Raw genomic sequence first — 25,509 nt, 5'->3', positions numbered from 1 at the left:
CAGCATCTGAAACAAGTAGAACACGATTCATGTAACAACCCGACCCACTCTCAGACTTGGGTCTCTGGTTCGACGGATCACAACCTGCCTCTTAGCAGTTTCGGTTTCAATCCTAAAAAGACTAGGAACCAAGACAATCATCTCATTCATGACCTCTCTTTATAAGATCTCTCATAATTTTCGATACAAGACTAAACATTTGGGGCATTACAATCCATGGTTTACCTCATGCTTGAATCACATGATGCGGTGGGCGCCATAATAGAAGCTGATGCACCTAACAAAAAAACAAAATTAAAAAATGATATTGTTAACAAAGGAAGAACCAGGGGAGGATCTGGGGAGATCGTTGACATACAAGAAGGAATTAATTTGTATACCGTTTTGGGGGTCAAACACACAGATCTACCTTGAAATCCCACACAGTAGCTGCTGGAAATTAATCAAAATCAACTGGGGAAGGTCCATTATATGCATTAAATTGTTGAGCACTAACTACCACTACTTGAAGTCATATCATAAGTATTATAACGTCATAGATTTGGCCTATTAAATATGATGGGACTACAGTTCACACCCAACAATTGACAGAAATCAAATTGTTTTCGGATTTAATAAAAATGCTCCGACGTTTCGAAAATTGGCCAGATTTGGTTTGTAACTTTGACTCGGATTTAAATACAAATGTAAATGTAAAAATCGGATCAAATTGTAAAATCGGATTTCAGATTCAGATTCAGATATGACTTTTCTTTGTTAATCATCCAAAAATACAAATACATGTGTATATCCGGTTTAAATCCTTTTGACTGAGAGGTTTGGAATAAGCAAAGAGCAACACTTGTTTCTCTTTTCTTGGAAACGACCTTCCCCAGACATCGTCGTCTCCATCCAGTCCAGTTAGAACCGGACTTTCGTGAGATACACGCAGCGTAGACATTGCAGCAAAGGAATGTCATTTTCCTTTTCAAGTGAGCCTGATGTCTGCCGCCGTCTTTGCGTCAAACATGCCTTTGCTTCTCTAACCTCACAATGCAGTTGACATGATACGATCATCATATGGTATGAAATGATAATAAGAAATCCCAAACTTATACTTTTTGTATTTAAGTCAATGTGTCACACCATTAACTACATACATGGCTCCTTTCTTCCACTCACACGCATTCGTGGAGATAGAATTTTTTTATTTTATTTTATTTTATTTTATTTTATTTTAATTTTTAAATCATCATAATGTAATTCTGAATTTTTAAAATGAAATTTTTGTAGCTTGGTCACTGGCCACAGGTATTGCAACTGGCACAAGAAACAACTCAAAAATTTGAATGATTTTGCGTCCAAAATGTCATTTCAAGCCTACTTAGATGACACATAAGAATTGGATTTGACCAAAACTCAAATTTGATAAAGCCACCTCCCCTAGGTTTTTCAGGCAAAATTGAGTTTTGCCACCTCTTGGTATCGTCATCCAAACATTCAAACCAGGTTTCCAAAACTATGTTTTTGTCAGGCATTTATAAAATAAATTTGGTTTTTCATAAAATCAAGCTCCTTTTTAGTGTGCAATTGAAATTTGAAATCTGGTCAAATTCGGCTCAAAATTCAGATTCAGATTCGGATATGAATGTAAAAATCGGATTCGAATTGTGAAACCAGATTTCATATTCACATTTGTACATATGACTTTTGTTTGTTCGTATTTGAAAAACGGATATAGTTAGGAGCTTATGCGATTAGAATCTGATCCGTTGACATTTTTACCCGAAACAACTAGGACTTTATTGGCTTGCAGAATGAGATAAGGCCTATGTCACTCGATCCAACAGCTAGTCATATCTACCAGCCACTGGACCTCACTAAACCTCAGAGGAACCCAATCATTTATCTTCTTGCCGAAACTTATCTACCCTATCATGGAAAACGTATTTTTCGTTAGCAACTACTTCGGGTGAGCGGGACTCGACTCACTGCCCGGAAAAAGCCGAATCCCCTACCCAACCTTTGGTTCTTTGGGAGACTTGTTTACGTTAAATAAACTACCACTCAAACACCTCTTAAGTCTCCATATTCCTACAACTTTAATGGCTTGGGGCCCTCTCTCAGTTGCCGTCGCCAGTTTAGTTCTTTGTCTCGTTTTAAAAATTTATACGGCCATGAAAGGAACAGGAGAACGGCCCGTTTCCGAATCCTTAATCAAAGTCTGTCCTTTTTATTGTTTTCTTTTCATCGAGTTAAAGAAGCTTTTCGATAAGGCAGCTCCTCATGGGCCACACCGATCACGGATCAACTTTCAAGATGTAATCAAATTTAACTTTTCCTTTTTCTTTTTCCGCATACTTTCAAATGAATAAGCTAAAAAAAAAAATTACTTTAAAAATACTCAAATTTGGTGGGTACTTATATGTATGTAAGGATAAATATTTAAAATTCTCATTTAAAAATAAAGAACTTTTAAGAAATTGTTATAGGCAATTGCCCACACAAGTCACCATGTGGCTACGCCACTGCCTTCAATTTAGGTGTTAATACTCTGCCACACTTAGATTTTCATACATCTCAAACACATACCATAGATTTTTATCTCTCAAACCATAATGCAAATCCAAGATCCAGACACCTAAGATCCACATCCGTAGTGATACGGGTCCGTTCGATTGACATCCGACTATTTTGCTCCCATTTGTTATTGCTAATTCCATCCTTTCCTTTACTTAATTCCCTTCAAATCAGGTTTGGAGTTAAAATGGTGAATGGCAGCTGTTTTTTTATTTTAAAAATCATGCCCAAATAAAATGACATCAACTGCATTTTTCAAATGAAAGAAATCCCTTTTGCTGTTTGCAGTACTAAATAACGAAATTACTTAATTTTTCTTCAAGAGTAACTTACCAATCACAGTTAATGTGGTATTATGGATTTGTCAACTGCTTATGTAAGTCAGAGACAAATTTCAAAAAAGAAAAAAAAATTATTTTGTTTTTATACGCAACCGTTGTTATTCTCACGTCGCAGGTGAAATGACATAAGAAATTATTGAACACTTTTCTGAAAATATATAGCTTGGTCGAAAAGGCATTTGCTTAGAAAGAGAGGATAATATCAACAACTTTTCATTTAAGCGACTTTTGTTTTTCAAGGTCGTTCACTTCTTCCAATAAAGGGAAGCCAGTTTTTTCTCATCATGCAATCAAACTTTTTGGGGTTCATTGACAAGTTTCTTCTGTATGCTTCCAAAGTTGATAGTTAATGGCTTTAATGGTAAGGCATCAGATGCAGTTTCTCGGGTTTATAAACAAGCTTCGTCTGTAAACTTTTTTACAATTTTTTTAAAAAGTTTTTTCGGCTTTCTGTATGCTTAGTACTTCAAGTATTTTTTTTAAAAAAGGTTAAAAATTTAGCTTGAAAACGCAGGAACTAAGAATTATGGATGTAAATAAGTCATTAAAATTTGATTACTGACCTGAAATTAAATTCAGTAAGTGAAATCGGGTAAATCCAGAAGGACCCAAACTATGATCAATCTCGAATTCGATGTAAATTCAAGTTCTAACTTTGATAATGATGAAAGTTAAATCATGTATTTTAAGAGGACAAGGGGTTGGGTAGGGGCTTTGGAGTGAGATTCCTCCATTCATCAGGAGATCTTACTTCCGTTTTGGTTTCAAGATTTCGAACCCTAATATGAATCTAGATATGATCAGAATATGATCTAATTAAACCAAATATAGTATAAATGAACAACATCTAAATCCAAAACGCTTCACATCGCTACTGAGAAAATGTTGAACATCAAACCATAGTTGGCAAACTCACCTCATTGGCTCGAGAATTGCCCGAATTAGCTCGGATCCCTAAAAAAACATGGCCAATAATTAAGGTTAGCCCGGCTTGCCCCTGGCTTGGCTTGACTCGGCCCAACTCACCCTGATTTGGCCCGACTTGACCTTACTCGCCCAATTCAACCCAGTGAGTGATTTTCATTATAGTTATTTTAAAACTCGACTTAGTCAACTCACTAACCCGATGACCCAGTCATCTGCCAATTATGTCTCAAACAATGAGATGATGTTCGAATCTGGGGTGGGTCTCACTGGATCTAATCTATTAGGTAGTGTGTCTGGAAACTTGCGGCGGCTGCACAAAGAGAAACTGGATTCTCTCTCTCTTTTGGTGGCCTGGAACTTATCAATTGGAATCTGGACCAGTCTAAAGTAGGACAATGTTGTGGTTTGTGATGCAGATCCAGATCCAAACATACACTGTAAACGGACGAAGGTGGGGTGCCACTGCCACAGCTAGCCAGGTGGGGAGTCACATCTGGGTCAGATCCAGAACAGCCAAAAGAGGGCAACCGATCCACCGACCAAAACATTTGTAGATCGGGTCTGGGTTCTAGTGTAGTCCGGTGCAGGTCCAGGCCCGCGCATGAAAAGGCCAGGTGATATCCTCGGGTCATCTTAGTGGGATCCATATATCTCCAGTTGTCACCTGTCAGAAAGGCATCCAATGTAAACTTACCGTCCTATCTCCAAAGGTTTTGAGAACCAATGTAAATAAACTTAACATGGTAATCAATTTCTCCAAAAATTTTGAGGTTGAGAAGCTGAGATAGATAATGATTTGAGCAATTCATTTTTTATATTTTATATGAGTAATTCACATATCATTGGGGTTTGAAGTTCAATTTTTTTTTATATCTTATTTTGATCTTGATTGGCATTGCTAAAGACAATTTTCACCAAGTAAATATTAAAAAAAAATCCTCTTTGTTGCATGAAAAAAGTATTTTAACCATTACCTTAACATATTTTCTTTGGTAAATCAACTAAGTTTTACAGTTTTTAAGTGGAGTATATTATCGAAGCCCGCCCCACTGCCGTCTCCCATCACTTTAAAGTGATTCAAAGCCAATTCGTTGAAGCTCAAATTGATGATTCGTCTGCCTACCAGCCACAGCTGGTGCGTCAAAACCCCCGTTCTAGATCAACTTGATTTTGAATATTCTGCGATGAACAGAAAGAAACTGAAAAATAAAACCGACTGTCATGTTTTAAGATCTAAGATATAGAACGTGATTCGTTTCGGTTACTCCTATCCACTTTCTTTCTAATGCTACAAAAAAATATATACAAGAGTTTTCGACAAACTCGACGGCCATTGAGGAAGAAGATGCGACTCCTTAGGTAACTTAGTTTTAAACGGAATGGGGCACGCCGGGCTGGACCTGATGAAGGATGAGGCCCACGCCTCCGTCGTCCCACGCAAAACGAGAAAAAGGGAGAGGTGGGGTGGGACCTTTTGATCGATCTGAGGCCGGAAGCGCTTGGGGGAGGCAGAGAAACACGTTGGAAGATGCCGCATTTAATAAACATTTAAATTCACCACTGGTGTGATTATTTTAGAGATGTTCTGATCGTTAATGGCAGCAGAAATCATACCGTCGGATCTTCAACTCCAACTTGGTGTCTTATTCTCAGTGGCTATATGATTGGGGTTTCAGAGGAAAAGAAGCCTGTTAAGAGAGGAGCGAGAGAGAGAGAGAGATCTTTATCGTTCTAGATCTCGTCTTGTAAACGGAGGGGATAATCTGTTGAAGACAGGCAGGTTGATTGGGTGTTGGCTCCTTTTGGTCGTGGGGAAGGGGAGAGAAGGAGGGGTGAGGTGGGGAGCTGGTTTTTCTTTCTTTTCCTATTCTCTCTCTCGTTGCTTTTCTTTTTCCTTTTCTGGGTTGTTGTGTGTTGTGCGAATTTGATTTGTTAAATGTGGTAACGGCAGTGATTTTGAGCTGGATGTTGTGTTTCTAGTTTGCCTCTGAGACCTATGTCTCTCTCGCTCGCCCATTGGGGATTCCCCTTTTTGTAGGTTTCTGCTGTGTTGGAGTTCCTTTTTTCATTTTCGCTTCCCTGTCTCTCTTTCTGCGGTTGTCCCTCTCTAGCCTTGAGCTGTTTCTGAGTTTTTTTTTTTTCTTTCCTATTCTCTCTCTTTCTCTCTCTCTCTCTGGTTTATGGTCCCGTTTCTTTGAAGGGAATACCACCAGAACCCCGTTTTCTTTGTCTATAGATTTGATGCAAGAGCTCCTGCGGGAATGGCGAGGCTTTCGCTTAGAGTTCGGTGGACCCTTTTCCATCCTTTTGGTTTTCTTCCATTCCTTTAACACCCATACGTTCTTCCCCTTCAGCCTGTTACAGATGAAACGACCAATCCGGCCCCTCCTCAGCGTCTTTCTGCTAATTGTTGTTTGCACTGTGCTGGCCTCGCGTGTTGTGATTCGCCGGAGTTCCATTTCTGCTACTCTGGAAGCCAGACCTGCATCTGGCATAGATGTTTTGCCTCTTCCTGCTTTGAATGAGACTTTCCTGACCTATGCTGCTATTGAGATCGGCGAGTCAGATACTCGGCGTCAGATCAACGATATGCTCGAGTGGACTCATCGTCAGGGCCGCCCTCGATCCATCTCTTCGTGGCGGCAGGATAACCATGAAGGAACGTATGTGCGGCCCAGTCGAATTCCGGTACAGCTCATGAACCCCAGGTACAGCGCTCTATGGCCGGAATTTCGTCAATCTCTGCGCAATTGGGTGATGAAAAAGCGGTTTCAGCCTGAGATCATGAGTGAGTTGGTGTCACTTGTTAAGGGCCCTCTTGATCGGCATTATGGTTCAGTTCCAACAAACCGACCGTATGCATCATGTGCGGTTGTGGGGAACAGCGGGATTCTGCTGAAGAAAGAATACGGGGAGTTGATAGATAGCCATGAAATGGTGGTCAGATTGAACAATGCGAGGACTGAAGGATTCCAGCGAAATGTTGGCTCGAAAACCACGATTTCGTTCGTTAACAGTAACATCTTGCATCTCTGTTCAAGGAGACCCAGTTGCTTCTGCCACCCATATGGAGAAAACGTCCCCATGGTTATGTACATTTGCCAGGCAGTGCATTTCATGGATTTCCAGTACTGCAACCGAACTCATAAGGCTCCATTGGTCATCACAGATGCCCGTTTCGACACGCTGTGTTCCAGGATTGTGAAGTACTACTCGTTGAAAAGATTTGTGGAGACGACGGGGAAGTCCCTTGAAGAATGGAGTGTTGCCCATGATGGAAACTTGTTCCATTACTCATCGGGTATGCAAGCAATCATGCTTGCATTGGGTGTGTGTGAGAAGGTCGACGTTTTCGGGTTTGGTAAATCAGTTGATGCGAAGCATCACTACCACACGAACCAGAAAGCTGAGCTCCATTTGCACGATTACGAGGCAGAGTATGCGTTCTATAGGGATTTGATTGAACAACCAGAAGCTGTGCCATTTCTTAGGGACTCCAAGTTTAAAATCCCTCCTGTAACCATATACAATTGATATCAATATTAGGTTTTTTAGCTTGTCTAGCTTGAAGTACCACACTGAAGTTTGCTCCACGAGGAACCTTGTTTCCATTGTCTTTCTCAGATTTTGAATTCAATATGTTGGTACTGTTTCTCTCCATTTTGTGTGGTGTTAAGAATCTTAGTACTTTTATCACTTGACCATTCCCTGAGAACAAAATTTTGTCGTAAATTTGGCAATGGTAAGGAATTCCCTGACCAGGAGAAGGAATGAATAGTATTTTTGTCAACCTGGCTTCCATGGACTACCTTGCTTGATTGATCTGCTGCCTGGTTTCTCATCCAATCTTTAACTCGATGTGGTTGGATTGGGAGACTGGGAAAACACGAACAGCGTGTGTCGTACTGGCTACTTCTGCTATATGGTTTATTGGTAGACTGCGGCTTTTGATGTTGAATTTTATGGTAAAATGGTTGCAACTGTATCATAGCACCAAGATATGGTGGCTTGCTATTCGCATCGGGATTTGACAACTATGATCTTTTAAGGAGGCATGAATTTGAGAATTTCAAAATTTGTAGATAAAAAAGTGGCCAAGTGAATCAGTGGCTTTTGATTATTTAAACAGAAGAATTTGACGGATAGGTGAAGGGAAGCGGTAGCAACATGATATCTGCAAATGGTGGTTGATGTGAGCAATTACGCTTGTCGGCTTTTTTCTCTACCTAACTGTGGGCTCTGAATTTCTACCTAATCTTCGGTTCCTGAGTGTGATCCTTTTTTGGTCAATTGAGTTCTGTACCTACTTCGAATGGAAGTTGGCAAAGCACCTGCAGGTCTGCAATTTGAATTCATGATGAGAGTCGTTACTTAAACTGTGAAAGAATGAGAATCGTTATTTTTCGAGGTACTATTTCAGTTTACTTTTTTACTCTTAACAAACTTTTATGCTCGAGTTCTTTGACCATTGTTGCATGTCAACGAGCAGTTTTTTTTGTTTGTTTTGCTTGAGAGACTTTGTAAATTGTGGTATAACTGAAGGACTAAAAGCTTAACGGCATCAGTTGTTTTGAGCATCTGCTGTATCATCAGAATTATTGTACCTTTTTAAGTTCATATTCTTGGTGCTCTTGTTTAATCTGCATGTGATGGTTGCAAGTGCTTTAATGCTCCATATTATTTTGCATATCAGAATCTCTAGAGTTCTTCGTATTTTGTGTTTTGTTGCTTGTCTTGTTATATGGCCATCAGCATGCTGAGTTCCCGTTCGATACACCACTATTATCATGCAATCTCGCAGTTCTGTACTTCTTTCAAAGCACAGTGATTCAAGTGTTACTAAGTATTTATATGCTGATAGCTAGGTACTGATCTTCACTTTTGACTGTCAATCGTCTTAAACAAATTCAATGAAGTGACCTAGATTTTGTCTACCCTTATACGTTGTTATTTTCCAATTATGTTTTGTCGCAATAGAATGGGAAGGTGACTTGAAGAATAAATTAGAGTACAAAGTCTGCTTGATGCCTACCTCTAGTTGGAAAAGTCGACTATTTATTAATGATTTCGGATTTTATCCAACTGTAAAAGTAACACCTCAATAACTTTTCCATGTTACCTTCCATGTTTTTGTATTTTTTGATCTTAGGTTTCTTGTGAATGTACAGATCAGCTGTAGGAAATCAAAACAGCAGTTACTGTTATAACCTGATCTCCTTATGCTTATGCAGGTTTCTTTTGTTCCTTTCATCCTTCACTTTATGGGTCTTACATCTTAAGAGCGAAGAATGAAATTATATTTCTGTGCTTTGCTTGCAGCATCTGCACTAAGAATACATCTTTTGATCATTCAATCATACGGTTCAAGACTCTGGCTTTCCATTGTCACTCTAGAGCATGTTGACTTCTGATCTACTTCAGTAGGCTCTTGCAGGTTAGGAGAGCGAGGAAAAGCGACTCTCGACTCTACTTTTATGGAGTATTGTGTAAACCTGTAAGGTTTAAACAAAGTTTTATTTCTTCAACATCTCTTAAAATCTGTACTTTCGGATCCCTCTCCCTCGTATCACATTATGCTTTGCGACACAATTTCAAAAGAAATTTTATTGGGGCAGAATTTCGAAGAAGCTGCAAACAGAAGAAAAAGAGAGTACTAATTTCTGACCCTAGAAAACATTGTGGTGCCACTGTTGATCGAAGAAATTTCTTCTTCTAAGTGGCCATTAATGCTCTCGGTCATGCTTTGATTTAAGATTATCTTAAATCAAATGAACCGCCAGACCTGGAAAAAAAGAAACTGTGGTTATTGGTCACAAGTTCTGGGTGGTAACTAAGAATCACAGGACTTTTCTGTTGCAACTTTCAAGTTAAAACCATGATCATGTGTTTCACTTCCACATGTTTCACTCAACCTGAGAAGGTGCCGCAGTTGTGATCTGTAACCGCAGAAAATGCCTGGTTCACAAGGCTTTGCTGGTGTGAAAAGACTCCCCGATGCAAACTGGAAACTGTGCAGTTGTGTCATGTGTGCGCTTTTAAAGAAGAAGGAATCGTGGAGGAAGAAGAAGAGTATGTGAACAACATAATCAAATTCCTCAGGCTGCTGCACGTTGTGTGCACGTTAACGGATAAGAAATTGGGAAGAAAGATACGAAGGCATAATCAGTTCTGCAAAGTGGTGTTCCAAATTTAACTTTTCTTCCCCACAAAGTAATCGAAGGTTCCAAGCTACCGATGTTTTTTCCTGGGAAACTTCCATCTATGGGGAAATTGATCTCTTTGTGTTACACTCATCAGCAAGGGCTTTAGGCAAAACTCTACAAATTTGGAAATTGTGAATATCTACGGCTGCACATATTGTCCATTTAAGCAGTGCAGTAGTAGAAATTGCTCCTTACTGGAGCCCATGGGCCAGTTATGCTTTCACTGACAGGTTTATCAATTTTATATTTTTATTTTATAAAATTAGTTTGTGATATTTTAAATTATTTTTAAATTCAAAACATGGGAAAATAGGACGATACAGTTTTTCCATTGGTTCCTTTACTTTTAATATCTCTTATATAAGTTTTATATATATATATATATGTGTGTGTGTGTGTGTGTGTGGAGAGAGAGAAAGAGAGAGAGAAATCAGGGTACCCATCAAGTAGTTAGGTCTGCAACCGGCTGAGCTCGACGATACAACAACAAACTCAAGCCCAACTTGCTTAACTCGTTCAACTCATTTTTGTTATCTTAATCTATCTCGTCTATTTTAACTTGTTAACTGGTCTAACTTGTTAACCAGTTCCTTTTAACTAATTCACTTATGAGTGACCATCAAACAAAAAAATAATAATAATAATCCACAAAAAGAATGCGCATATTTTGTATCCAAATATCCCCCTAAAGAAAAACTAAGCAACAGAAAATCTTTCATTTGTGATGCATTTGTGTAGTCAAGCCGAGCTAAGTTTAAACGAGTCGAATTCTTATAACTCAAACATACTTGTTTAACATTTTGAACATAAATTTAAAGTCGAGTTGTAGTTGAGTTTTTATGAGCGAGTTTGAGTCGAGCAAGTTGCTCTCAACTCATTGTGCAGCCCCAACTGGCCGGCGAGAGAGGAGAAGCAAGAGAAGGAAAGTGGTTTTACACTTTGAAAAATCTGCCCAGGTTGATTAATAGTGACGCAAAGGTGATTCCGTGCTTAAAGAGAGAGGCTTTACTTGCCTTCGCATGAAATGAGTGGAGCCAGGGGCGGAGGGAGCAGGGCCCACCTAAGCCATGGCCCCACCCCGGCTAATGAAAAAAAAATACATTGAAAAAAAAAATTTAATTGCGCCATGTATTTTTTGAATTTGAATTAAGTTGGTCCTACCCGGATTCAGAGGTTGGACTGTCAGCCCGTCCTTGAAGAAAATTCTAGCTCCGCCCCTGAGTGGAACCAAGTTGAGTCCACCATCGTCAAACTTAGCCTAAATGGACCCGAGTTCGTACTTTAGAGCCGAGATATAAAACTCCTATTTCACATGAAACCAGTTACTGAATGGGTCTACCAATTACCATTTCTTTTATTAGGGATATTGCCTAAATCACAAGCATTTAACTCTCTTAGTCTCCGCAAATTTGTCCCCTCATTTTCTTGGGCTCTTCCAATTAGGATCACAGAAAATACACGAATTACTTGACCATGTAACCTTTTTTTTGTCCTGAAATCTATTATACTCATCAGCCATTCCTTGTTTGAAGGGGTATAACACCAGTTATGATGCATAACTGGTGTGGGGCCACTGCCCACACCAGTCCCTGAAATCTTATATTGTGATTAAACTGGACCTAGGTTCAGCTAGGTCTAACCGCATGTGGTGCCCACACTAAACCTGAGTCAATACCTTTCAGTCACTCATTCTCTTAAGTGAGAGATCGGTTATTGCTCCTCAGTCAAAATTTTTTGGCTCTGCCACTGTATAGCACAGATGGTCGGGCTGTCACACATGTTTGCGGCATATTGTATGCATGCCCTTGGACCTTTAGCGTGGATTGCAGTACTTGAGTTAAAAATATGTATGGGCATTGGGCTGGAACGGGGCAGCCTGACAAAGTAAGGCTTAGGCAGGCTCGAAGCCCATGCTGGCAGCCTGGGCCTTACCTAATAGCTTACAAGTGGGCCAAAGCCAAACCATGTACATGTTGGCACAGACTATGGTTGAAATATATATATATATATATATATATATGAGTGAATGATCGATGACTTTGATTATCTAGAGTCACTCAACCACTTACCAGCGCCATCCATGGTAGATGGATGGTGAAGATAAAACTAAAGAAAAAAAGTGTAAACTAATATTAGATAAAGAAAATGCTCTTCACCTTTTTCTTTTTGTTTTTCTTTTAATCGGGTCTAACAGACAGAACTGGTTCCTTAGATGGTTATGGGAAGGAACCAATAGGTGAAAGGAGAGAGACAGAGAGATAACAAAATAAAAAAAAAGAGCGACATAAGGCTTAAGGTTCATTTCATGCAGAGATAAGACTTAAAGGTGTATTTGGGCTCGAATCGAATCCAGATACATGGCCCAAGCAGATCCAACCCAGTTAAATTTTTTTACCATGCCTTTAGTTACTAAAGAGGTTGTTTATTAGCCGTATCACTTGAAAGCGATAACATAGATGAACTGGATAGAGGGTGGATCCTGATTTTACTTTAAATGGATTTTAGATCCAATATATTTCCAAGGGGGTTACCCCACACTGGATGGTGAAGGGCTGGTAGGCGGTCAGTTTCTATTTTCAACTTCAATGACATCAACTCTTTGTACTGCAAGTTGGACGCACAGTAAAAGAACCATCCCGAGGACCAAAATACATTTTTTGGTAAATGGTGTCAGGTTATTCACTCCCTTTTGAAAAACAAGTTTTGCCAAAATAAGTTCTACCACAATTTGGTATCTTTTTTCCCACTTGTTACACAATAAAACATCAAGAGAGCCTAATGTTAATGTAAAACTCTGTGGCTACTACCTTAGCCATCAAGGCTTATTATACATGTTTTGCCTACCCAAAACTTATGACTAGAACATTATTTCATAAAAACTTTCTTCAGGAGCTCGTAGTGTTTGGGTGATAAGATCAAAACAACATTTTAGGGTCCGGGCCAGTATCGGGTACCTAGCCCAATGTCCAGCGAGGCCCATAGAGGCTTAGCTTATGTAAAACCTCAGGGTTGTTAGCAATGTGCCAAACATGAGCTGACAAGAATAGCACCAAGTAAAAGCACCGCAAGTATTGAGAATTTGTCCATGCTCCATTGTACAGACCATTCGCTGCAATGTTATGTAAAACGAATCGGCCAGAGTCCCAATTTGGTGAATCTCCAATAGAAAAAGAGAAAGGAAAATTTTCAAAAATATTATATATATATATATATATATATATAGTGAGTGAACAATGACTAGTTATTTAGCTAACCAAGGCTGTCTATTTAAAGCAGATTGGTGGTTGAGAGAAGAACAAATAGAAAAAGGCATAAACTAATATTAAATAACGAAAATATTCATTCTCCTAGTCTTTCATCATGTTGGATCAAACAGTGCAAATTAAATAGCAACGTGACTCTAAAAAACTAGAGTTACCATTCAAATTCTTTTTCTTTCTCTCTTTATATATATATATATAATATATATATATATATCACTTGACCAAATCAATTTGTCACTAATTTTATTTAAATTTGAATTGCAATTATATATATATATATCACTTGACCGAATCAATTTGTCACTAATTTGAATTGCAATTAGTCCTGTTCATAATGAGTCCTCACTATTTTTTGGTATGGTAAGTACTCATGTTGGGGTATGGTGAGCACTAATACCATTTTTTGAAAGGTCAAAATTAATTTGTCTGTCAGAGAGTCCTGACCTTTCAAGAACCTTTACATGAGTTAATGTCATTCAAAGTTGCGAGTGCTTACTTGATTCAGGCTAAATTTTGTTGGGAGACTGTCCTCAACAGTGGCGGAGCCACCGAGGGCCATGTGCCACCTCACATTTTGAAAAATTAACATTTTCCCAGTAATTTTTTTTTAATGTTAGTTTGGCTCTTATTTGAAAAACTATATTTGGTGTCTCTCATGATGGTTCGGCCTCCTTGAGGAAAAAATCCTGACTCTGAAAGCTGTGGTACTAAATCATCTAACTCGGTATACTTCCTTGACGAAACTTGCATTTTGTTTCAGTTTGAACAAGGAGGTAATATGTGCCCGTGAGGCTCGAAAGCATGTGTCCCATCTCCACAGCAGCCACTTGTTGGGCGTTTGCTGCGTTTTGGAACACAGTGTTCTACGAATCTACTGTGGAACAGATCCATGGAATGCTATGTTCCAAGTCCTGTCCTTCAAGTTATTCTCAAGTTACCAAAACTTGCTCAAGACTTTCTCCAACTCTCCAAGCTAACTTAGTTCCCAAGTAAGGAATCCAACTCTCCCATGTCTTCTTCAGAATCATGAGATATTCCTTTTTTCCTCATCATGACAATTCCTTGCTTCTCTTGACCTTTTTTTAAAACAAGTTCCCAGATCCAGATCCAAAATTGGATCCAGATCCAAAAATAAGAAATACACAACCATGTTCTGATATATGTCAAAATTGAATAGAACCAGATTCGATGAGAAAAACCTGATACGTATCGGCGTCCAATTAGTTAATAGTTCAATTTGAATCTTGTTAAATACTACTTCTGGATTTCGGATATGAACTGAATATTAGATCATATCTGGAACCTGTCCACCTATTACTTGTTTCAAATGGCGAGCACTAAAATTTGATTCCTAGGGCGATTTCAACCATATCTGATCTGTTTTTAGTTACCAGCTGTAACGGGTCAACCCTACATTAGAATCCGGTGGTTTCGACCTGGAACCGACTAATATAAGTTGGTAGCTGATCCAGATTTGGAGGTGTAGGTGATATAAATCCCCACAACATACTTTATGTTTACATGAGAACTTATTTGGAGGTCAGGTCGAACCTGGTTTCATACTCCAATACGATCCAAATATCTAAAAATGACTTGATTGAGCTCCATTAAAGGCTTAGTTCATTGGATGGACTATTATGAACATCGTTGATTTGATAAGAAAGTTTATTGTTCTTCTATAGCTGCCATTAATTGTGTGTATATATACAAATGGAAAAGGAGAAAAAGGTAGTTTCAAAACGGATTGAATTTTCAAGTCCCTTTTCTTTTCTAAGATTTACTAATTTTGGGGTGAAGAGAATGTTTGGAAAAGAGAGAGAAAATTGGATATATATATATATATATATATATATATATATATATATATATATATATATATATATATAGTGACTCTAGTTCTCCAGAATTATCTTGTCATCTAATTAGGTTTGTCCATCTGATGCATATTAATGGTTGAAAAAAATATAAAAAAAATGTGAAAATTAATACTAAATGATGAAAAAGTCTATCACTTTTTTCTCTTTATTTTTCCATTAACCTTTTTCTCTTTATTTTTCTATTAACCGTCCATCTTGTTTGATCGTGGTCCTAGTTAGTGACTCTAGAATATATATGACTGACCAAAATAAACAAGCTTGCAATTATGAGAACTAATGAGTTCTTATAAAGCAGTTAAGCTTTATGAGAGTTCCTTTGAGCTTTAATGGGAATGCCTTCACTGCTTTCTGTTTCCGAATGGCAAATAAATTTGCAGTGTCATTTGCTTTTTTAAAATGTATTATAAAGGATGAGACCGCGCCAAAAAAGGCATAACTTATACAGGCATGCTACCAGCGCATGTGCAGCAAATCCCCAGTTTGACCCATGGGGCCTTATATTCCTGTACCAAAAAAGGGGATGTATTCTACATGCAAGTTGAAGCATGCGGCTATCACACCGCTTCGTACCGGCACATCTTTGGACTTTGTAGGAAGAGCTTCAGCTTTGGGTGTTGGAAATGCACTTTTCAGTCACTGTATCTTAACCATAAACCCTAACTGAGTCACAGCCTCAAATAATCACTTTTACGTAATTTTTCTAAAAATTGCTATTGAAATACATTGTTTGCGACAGTCAGTCCTAGACTGACTATTTTGAGTTTTTTAGGGGCGTCATTGATCATTGCAATAAAGAATTTTTTTCCAAGAAACATGTCATGAGACATTTTCTCTTGGACTTGCAGCCACGAGGTGGAGTGTCTTCGAGGCTCGCTTTTCAAGTAGAAGGGTAAGGTGACATGAATGTGAATTTGATATAAATAAGTGTTTGGTTCATTAACTGTATGCTATTCGAAAGACTCGTTCAAATAAACCCTGACATCAACCTCGTGAACTGACGTATAGGGTCAAACGCACATGTAATTAGAACATAACTAAGTCCATTTGATATATAAAATAGTGTTTCATAAAAGTTCCTTTGACAAGAAAAAACATTGCACGATCTAACTATATATTTTCAAAGATATTTAGAATCATGATGTTTTTGTTTTTAGAAATATAATGCAATTACATATACTATGTAAATGTATAAATATTAGGTGAACAAGAGAATAATTTCATCCTAATTACCCAACAAAAGTAAAAGCTTGCACTGCATTTGATCTTGTGCCTTGTTGAAATAGAGTACAATTTGTATCATATTTTATCAAACGAGAATCCAGTATCTTGGAAACAAATATTGTATGGATGTGTTTGAATGATGCAATGTTTGTTATCAAATGTTCTTTCAAGGGAACTTTAGAGTTTTTATAAAAAACAACGTAGATTGTTAACCTCTTGCTCACCTAAAATATATAAAAAAATTGATCACCTAAAAAAATGATACCTAAAAAAATGATTTTGATGAAGGTGATAGAAAGGCGGATCTTATGCAGATTGGATTTGGACCATTACCCGATCTATTGGACATGTGTGCGGGCGTAGGGCGTGGAAAACATGCAAACCCTACACATACACATAATAATGAAGAGAAAAGGTATTTTCTACAGCCATCCTTTCCTCTCGTATATAAGAGAGGAGGACTCTGTGGTCGATGGGTCTTCTACTCGCTCCGCAACACGATGATTCTTTTCTCTTTTCCCTCCTGATTTTCTCTCGCTCCCCCATCTCTCTCTCTCTCTCTCTCTGCCTGTGGCTTCTCTCCCTCCCTCCCTCCCCATCCGGTCATGGAGGGCCATTCGGAAGACCCTGGTGCCCCTGACTCCTGGGAATCGGCCGATTTGGAGGAGGGCGTCAAGCGCCTGTTGGTCTCCACTCCCTCCTCGAGGAGGTCCCCTCCTGAATTCTCAGATGACGAGCCCCAAGTCGGCCCACCGCAGGCGGCTGGGGTTGCCGATGCTTCCACTTCCTCCTCCTCCTCCTCTGCTGCAGCCGCGTCTGATCGAAACAGCGCCTTTCTTGAGGCAGTTGCCCAGGTCGACCCGTTCCTCCGCGAAGCTCTTCAGAACCCTCGCGAACGCCTGTCGAGTGAGCTCTCTCTCTCTCTTTCTCTGTGTGCGTGTGTATGTGTGTGTGTTTTCTATCGGCTGGTGGTTATTGAGGTTTATTGATGGCTAGGATTAGGGTTTGAGTCTGACCTTTCTATTTCCGCTAGCTTTTTATTATGGTTTTTTTTTTATTTATTTACCTGAATGATGATTATTGTTGGGGAATTTAATGTACGTTTCGAGGGATTATTTCTGAGGCTTTTTAGGGCATTCCAGCTGATAAACTGATAGGGTCTGTGTATATTTAGCCACTGTTGGAGCTAAAGAGTAAGGGTTACAATTGAACCTAGGTTTGGGCCGCTATGAATTTTCTTTTTCATAGAATTTAGGCAAAATATGGTGTACGCTGTTGGGATTGAGTGTCAACTTCGGCCAGGTGCTATCGGCTATCCTTTTCTCAGATTGGAAACTCATGCCGCTCCAATAAATTAGGTATTCTTCAGCTGGGATATGAGTTGATTTTCTTTCCGCCTTTTCTCTAACTTGTTTTGTAATTGAGTAGATTGGTCATTGGTGTGAATACTTGCTGCCACATGAGATGGTCTTGTTAATTGCAGACCTCGGGGATTGGGATTTGTGTAGGGAATAACTTTGGTTTTCTTTGTAGCAGTTTATTACTGCAATTTTCATGTTCACTTGGATTTGTCTCAAATGGTAGAGTGATTTTTTAGTAGACATGCTTTACAAGAATGGTTGGACTACTTGGCTTTTGTATCTAGGTGAACATGGTGGAGTGTTATATTTTCATTGTAAACTATCATAATGTTCCTGTGCACCTATATGATGATTGGGAATTGATACTGGAAAGTGGCATTTTACATATGAAAGCTGTTGATGCAGCCCAACGTTTGTTTCTTTTTCTTATCGGCTGAGAATATGTTAGCAGTTAGCGCAAGATTTTTGGTTCTTCAATTGTTTTGGTTGTTTTTTGTTTGAGTTGTTTAGATTTCAAGCGAATCATTGTAATAATCAGCTTCGTTCTTGAAATATTTCTAGGTTATACTCAAAATGGTCTTGCCAAACTGCCAACTAGGCCACTTGGGTTTAGCATTTTTTACTACCACATGTGTATTATCCATTGCAGATCTCCTGCTATTGGAATCACATGTTGAAAATGTGTTATTTCACATGAAATAAATTTTTGTTAACAATCATAACTCAGTTAGAATCCCAGCTTCCAAATTGATCGTCTCTTAAGTAGACCTCAAATTTCCAATTGTAAGGATGAAACCTAGTTGTCCTATAGGAAGTAAGCTCTATATATGTAATGTTCATCTACATGGACAAGCAAAAGTTAATTTGAAAGAACCACATGTCACTGAAGTGATTCTGGTCTCAAAATATGGAAAACTCATGTATTGAACAAAGGCAGCTTCAAGGCTACTCCTGTATGTTATCCTACATATTTAACTCAATAAACATCCATATATCTCAATAAAGATACATACAACACACACACACACACACACACACACACACACATATATATATACATATATATGGAGAGAGAGGGAGAGAGAGAGAGATCGAGCTAATGCTTGAATTATCAGTCAACCCTTAGATCTTCTTTGCTTTTAAAGAGGCTTCCAGGTGAGCAACACAACTACAATCCTTCCAAAGGTTCAGAATTGATGCCCATTCCTGCCAACAATCTTTGAAGCCAACTCATGCATCCTGCATCTCACCTGCAGGGAGCATCACCCTCCAAGCCAACAATCCATCCTCTAAAGTATTGGAAATTGATATCTATTCCATAGTCACAAAAAATGTTCTCGCGCTTTAAACATCGAGGTTTTTCTCTGGTATAATACAATGACCTTGAAAGAAATGGGAAAAAAATTGGGAAAAATATGGTAAATTTTGAAAAGATTTTAAAAAATCTAAATAAATTGTGGAAAAGTAAAATAAGTGACAAACTAATAACACAAACATAAAAAATAAGTAAATAGGCCGCAAATAAAAATTAGAAAATGAAAACAAGGAGTTTGGCATTAAAAACATGAAAAAAAGCCTAAAATGAAAAATCCGGAAAAATTTTTGAAAAACTTAAAAAATCTTTCTTTCGCTTAAATTGTATTTTTTAAAAATTTTTAACGGCTGACTTATTTCTCGCATTTTCTATGTGTTTCTTTGTTTTTTTTTTTTTTTTGAAAAAAACACATTTTTTGTGACTATGATATATTCCCTACCAACAGTCTTGAGGCCAATGGAGCACACGGTATGGCTACATACTGTGTGGCAGATTTGTGCAGTCATGGTAGACCTTTATTTGAGAATTGCAAAGTACAGCTGGAAAGTAGTTACATAGAAATGATGCGTTACATAGATTGCCAAAATCCTGTGGCGATTGTCTGAGGGAGATCCTATAATAACCTAATCATATATCATATTGATTTTTATAAGATTTCAATTTTCAATAGATAATGATTTTTTATATTCTAGAACATCAAAAGTTAAGTTCTTTGTTGTTTACAAAAAATAAAAGGTTCATGATTCATGGCCTTATAATCTTATTTCTCGGAAAAGTTTCCCAAGTTTCCTTGCAGGCTTTTTGCACCTATAATGAGATTGTATTCACTAAGATCACAAATCCCATGTCATAGATGGCACTACCAACCTTCCTAATCCTATTGACCATCTTAGTGAGCACTACCTTTTTTTGAGATTGCCATCTTTCCTTCTCACTGCAGGCTTCTCTTTCCTTTTGGTCATAGATATTGAGGATCTTAACATAGTTGATGCTATGAACTGTAATGGTTATTGAAGGTTATCCTCGGTGATGGTTCTTTCCTGGTCCCTTTACTGCTCGTCGTGCTCAATTGATATCTCCTTGTAATGAAGCTGGTGGGTTCCTATGTCCTATGTGAGATGGGTGCTGAAATAGACTGCCACACCCAAGTTGGGTGGGCACTGGATTCATCTGTTAATGGTTCTTAGAGACGATGGTCGAATTTATTTCTTAGCTTCTTATATGTGTATTGCTGACTTGCACCTTTATTATTTATTTATTTATTTTTTTTGAAAAATCTCCTGCACCTGCACTCATGTTTTCTAGGAACAGGAAAATGAAGGAAAACAAAGACAAACTTTTGCAGTACTAGTTGAGGGAGAAAGTAGGTCAGGGTGGATATATGAGCCTTTGTTCTGAGTTTGATTAGCTTGAGACTGTTTGGATCTAAGATTTGCGAATTTTAAGGCCTTAATTCTGCAAATCCGATCAGTTTCAGCCAGCTGCAATTTATCTATATCTGGGATTTTCAGATCTCACACTGAAATCCTTTCCTTGTTTGTCTATGTTGATGTTACATACTGTGTTTCGTCTTGTTCATTTCGTTTTTCTGTTTTCATTCATCTTGTTCATTTCGTTTTTCTGTTTTCATGCTATCTATGCAGAAGTATTTTTTGTAGTTTAAAAATAATTATTTTTGCTACTCTACGACTAACGTACTGCTACCATTGGGAAGATGGTTGAGGCTAAGTCTAGATATTGGAGAAATGTAGAGATCAAGTTGAGTTCATAAGGTATCTAATTGTCAACTCACGTCTCCCTTACATGTGACCACAGGCTTAAACCTTGAATTTGGAATGTCTTCTATCCAAAAACAATTATACGCTTTCTATGTAGGACGGCATGCCGTCCATCCACTCTTCATGTCATCCTAGTTAGGATCTGGAAATGTGTTTCATCCTTTTCTTGCCACTCGTCTTCCTTTTTTTTAGTCTTTTATGTGGTTGCTTGTTTCGATGTTCTCTTGCTGACATGTGTGTTTGTTACATGTTCCAACCAGTGTTGGACATGCTTTAGTAATGTTACAATACTCTCTCTCTCTCTCCTCCCCCTTTTCTCTCTCTTGCTCTTTCTGTGCTTTTTTTATGTTAATTAAGGTTCTTTTTTATAGTTCTGCGTATGGAGCAAGACGTTGAGAAGTTCATCCATGACCCTAGGCAACAACAACTTGAATTTCAGCAGCTTCCTACATCCTACCTGCGATTGGCGGCCCATCGGATTGCCCAACATTACTATCTTCAATCAATGGTTGTGTTGGACAATAACTTAGCTGACAGTTCTGGTTCTAAGATTGTATTACGTAAAATACCTGGTTCCAGGCTTCCTCTAGTTCGGCTGGCTGATATACCTGTAAATCTACCACAAGATGACAACAGTAAGGTGGTCAAGGTGGCCATCAAACAGCGCCCTCAGAAGTTGGTCCAGTCCTTTAGCAACACAAGCCATCATTCTTCCAAGGCAAATTATCTGAGAAGCGTTGAAGAAAGGAAGGAGGAGTACAATAAAGCCCGTGCAAGGATATTTAGCCACAACAATAGTAGCAGCTTTGGGGCAAAGTCTGAAAGTGATCAAGCTGTCTCAGAGAGTTCACAACATAGCCCTTCATTGACTAGGGTGGAGGAGAAAACTTTGTTTGAGGGCTCGGAAATTAACTCTGGGAAAGGCTTAGGTGAATCTTCTTTGGGTGGTGCAAGGTCAAATCGGAACAGAAGTGACAAAGAAATTGTTGGTAGGTCGAAGCCAAACAGCAGAGTGGCCATTTTCAGAGATCGGGACCTTGACCGGAAGGATCCTGATTATGATCGTAGTTATGATAGGTAAGTGTGTTAATGGATGAAGTCTCAGATTTCCTTCTTCCCCCTCCTCTTTCGACTTTATTTTTGGCTTTAACTACCAGGGGACATCTAATTGTTCTAGATGGATTGGGGATTGCACAACTTAATGCTTAGTTCTAGTGTTTGCTGTTAAATGGCATCACTTTATGTCATTCTTATTTTTCTAGTTGAGGTGGATATGAGGGAGTTTCTTCTTTTTCTGGTGGTTCTGATGAAAACAAGAAAAATGTTAAGCTTTTTTGGTATCAATGTTTCTTATCTATATTATTTTAATATTCGACTAAGCATGGATATTGGGCTGAGTTTAAAATCTGAACCTACACAAAGTGAAGGTTACCCTGGCTGCAAAAGTTTTTAGTGAATGATTAATTGCATGTAGTGCTTATGTTTTATTAGAAGCTGGTATAGTCCTGTGCCAGATCAATCCAACTGCTTTGTGTGGCCTGAAAGTTGCTTTTGTTGTCAAGGTTGGTTACCTGAATGAATCTCTGCAATTGAACTGCAATTAAGATAGCTAGTCTTTCGGTTTTTAGTGGTTGGTGGTAGTTTCATCTTCATAGTGGAAAAAGGAGGGGACCCGGAATAGCAGCAGGAACTTTGTGATGAAAAGCATGCAAATGAAGCAACATTATTCATTTCACTGACATGGATTTAGAAGATTATTCTTTTCGGGTTACTCGACTTTTGACATGGATTTAAAGGTTCATGTTAGGTTCTCTCTTGTTATTATGGTGGTCACTGATGGGAGTAGCATGAGGTTGATAGAAATTTCTACTGTTGGCGTTTCATATTTCTGTGCTGAAGTTGAAGTGAGGTGTGGGAATTAATTTGTAGGTACATGCAGAGATTTGACCCTGGTTTTGGCTTCACCTCTGGGCCCTACACCATACAGCCTATGTATTCTCCAGCGATTAACTACAATACCGAGTTCCCCCAGCTTGGAGCTGCATCCCTTAGGCCTCAGATTCCTATGGAGCATGCACCTAGAGCAGTTACTCAGCATCCTCGTGGACCATGGGCAGCAACTGGATCTACAACGGCAATAAATTATGCTCCCCATGATGGCATGATGACTCCTTTCAATCCTCCCCATGTGGGAGGACATTCTTCTTCTGCCATCTATCTGCAGTCATCTCAGTATGCTTGTCCGCGTCCTGGATTGCCATTTCTAAATCAGCATGAATCTGTTCACCAACCATTTCCACAGGTACAAGGTTTTTGCTGATTATGATCTCCAACTATATTCAGACGTCTAGTAGTAGTAGATGAGTATATCATAAATGTGACTAATGATTTGGGCTTTTGCTGAACGCTATTAAGAGTATATTCCACTACTGAAACACCAGTACCTTCAAACACTTTTTCTTGAATGCCGCTAGGTGTTGGTCAATGCTTTCCTTTTATTAGTGGTAAATTTTCTTCCAGCTTGTGTATGTAATCGGAATCACATTTCTGTTGTTGGTGATATTAGTTTTGGCTGTTGATTCGTCCTATCAGATGTCTATTAGACAATAATGTGATTTAGCACCTTTCCCTTTTTTCCTTTTTTTTAGTAGGTGAGGTGGGTATTTTTGTTTGAACCTCCATGGATGAAACCTGAGGCAGCTTTGACTATTAAATTTCATTTCTCTTAGAAGCACGTGAAGCTAACACAAGCCCCTAACTCAGCCCACATGCTCACCTGCCCCCTTCACACTTGAATTGTCAACCTTTTATCTGGATGTTAAAATGCTCATATTTCATGGTGTCCTTTCATCACGGCATGACTCTTGTTAATCAAGTTCTCATTCATGTTTGGGTTAATGGTTTCTGACATTACCAAGTCTGCTTCCTAGTTAAGAGCATAACAGTTGCTGAACTTGTGCAGCAGCCTCACCAACAGCAGTCTGAAGCTAGTTTTGGATTAGGCCGGCCCCGTTGAGGGGCTTCGGCCATGCCTGCATGCCTGCCAGCAATGGGCTTCCGATTTCGATCGGCAGAGAGTCCATGGGTGCAACAATTTTTTGAATTGGCATGGCATGCAGGCATGAAGGCTGAGACTGAATGGAGTGGCCACGTTAAAAGATCATGTCACAGACACCGCATCAAGCCGCTCCATCATTCTCAGTTCTTGAGGGCAAACGCATGGCTTTTCAACCGTTATCTAGCCCCTCATGAGCTTGGTAAGCCATGCTTTTGGCCTATGCGTGAAGACAGAATAGCCATCCGTAATCTGGATGTGTACATAGACGGTACCAATGGTATGTACCCATCTACCAACTCTTCTATTTTGTGTGCTCGAGTTGGCTTTGGAGAATGTTCCACAGGTTGAACGCACTTTTTACTTTGTCAACAGAAATGCCACTTGATGGACCGCTATCCACAGCATTTCCTCCTGTGAATACAAGTGGACCATACGCCGCGGAGGCCAGGTGGGCAGCTTTAAGTATGTTTCCTTTTCTACCTCTCGTCCTGTACGGTCATTTTTAAAGGGTAGTCTTTTTGTTTTGTTTTGTTTTTTGTGTATTTTCCAGTAAGGAATATCAGGAGATGAGACCTAGTAGCAAACGAACAGTGCATATTTGGGGAGTTGGCTCTTCAGTGCTACCTTTGACATGTATTTGGCGCTCCTCTCATGCGATGTCTAGAAACCCGTCTAAAGTACATATTTCATGACACTAGAATATGTAAATTACGTGGTTGTGAAAATGACCGAACATTCAACTTTTTTTTGGTGGAATCATCACATAATCCTTCTGGTCTTGCTTTTTTCAGATCTAGCGTCCGAGCTGTTCTGCCACTTGTGCAAACTGGTCTGCATGTTCCTTGCATCCTGGTGTCTTGTTCTCCTGTACATGCTATGTGTCCATGTTTGGTGGGTTCATTTAGGTTCTTTCTTTTTGGATGAGACATTCGTCTTTCCGGTAAATCGTCGGGAGATGGCTTTTTCTGTAAATAGCCTTTTCTACTTTAAGGGGTGTGGTAAAGGCCGCACCTGTGAGACCGGTAAGGGTCCGACTTTTTTTCCCAGGGAAGTTTTCCAGTTGGTGTTCGTTGCCGTATTCACTGGATAATATTGGCGTACATCTTTTTTATGTAAAGTCGTTTCCACAACACTGGGCATCTTAAATTGTATTTAAGTCGTAATCTTGCACATATAGAAGGGAAGAGGAGTACTATTGTGGTTGGTGTAATTTTACAGGAGGACGCTGTGGTTCATTCTGTTTTGCTGCGTGAGTCTTTTTTCCCAACTCAAGTAGCTAGTGAGATTTGGTTTCTCATGTGGAATGAAATAATGATTTGTAAATTTGGAAGTCATTTCTAAGTGATTCTCAAAACTCTTTAAGAAATTTACAAAGTACACAGGTTAACGAGGTTGCGTCAAGTATCTAAGTTACCTCCAAAACGAGATAGTCATTCGTTGGGTTGGAAAATATGTGCGCCACTTCATGCTGGTTGGCCTGCCAGAGGGATTCAAGCTGATGACAGGTCGAAAACGCAAAATCAATGGTGTCAATCTCTTATTCTCGGATGACAAAGGAATACAGCCTCTTTGAGGTTCCCAATGAAATCAGGCATGAAACAGAGCC

The 25,509-nt window shown here is 39.0% G+C and overlaps 2 protein-coding genes across 5 annotated transcripts; both read left to right on the top strand.

The window, feature by feature from the left end:
• Positions 1-5,186: 5,186 nt before the first annotated feature.
• Positions 5,187-7,487, top strand: LOC116264739 (beta-1,6-galactosyltransferase GALT29A-like). Its single transcript, XM_031645111.2, has one exon. The coding sequence runs from the start codon at positions 6,069-6,071 to the stop codon at positions 7,359-7,361; it is 1,293 nt and encodes a 430-aa protein (XP_031500971.1). The 5' UTR covers positions 5,187-6,068; the 3' UTR covers positions 7,362-7,487.
• A 9,379-nt stretch (positions 7,488-16,866) lies between these two features.
• On the top strand, positions 16,867-25,226 carry LOC116264661 (uncharacterized). 4 transcript variants are annotated; one of them, XM_031644998.2, is made up of 7 exons: positions 16,867-17,297; positions 21,217-21,922; positions 22,775-23,147; positions 23,808-24,180; positions 24,276-24,351; positions 24,454-24,580; positions 24,695-25,226. In XM_031644998.2, exons 1-4 carry the CDS (start codon positions 16,997-16,999, stop codon positions 23,859-23,861), a joined length of 1,434 nt encoding a protein of 477 aa, XP_031500858.1. In that variant the 5' UTR covers positions 16,867-16,996; the 3' UTR covers positions 23,862-24,180; positions 24,276-24,351; positions 24,454-24,580; positions 24,695-25,226. The 4 variants fall into 4 exon arrangements, with proteins under 4 accessions (XP_031500858.1, XP_031500860.1, XP_031500861.1 ...); XM_031645000.2 differs by lacking the exon at positions 24,454-24,580 and having other exon boundaries at positions 24,276-24,365; XM_031645001.2 differs by lacking the exon at positions 24,695-25,226 and having other exon boundaries at positions 23,811-24,180; positions 24,454-24,693.
• The last annotated feature ends 283 nt before the right edge of the window (positions 25,227-25,509 follow it).

This window comes from Nymphaea colorata, chromosome 11 (genome assembly GCF_008831285.2).
Source record: "Nymphaea colorata isolate Beijing-Zhang1983 chromosome 11, ASM883128v2, whole genome shotgun sequence".
Taxonomy (NCBI): Eukaryota; Viridiplantae; Streptophyta; class Magnoliopsida; order Nymphaeales; family Nymphaeaceae; genus Nymphaea; species Nymphaea colorata.
Note: the sequence above shows the minus strand (reverse complement) of the source record. Positions and strands in the feature narration are given on the sequence as shown.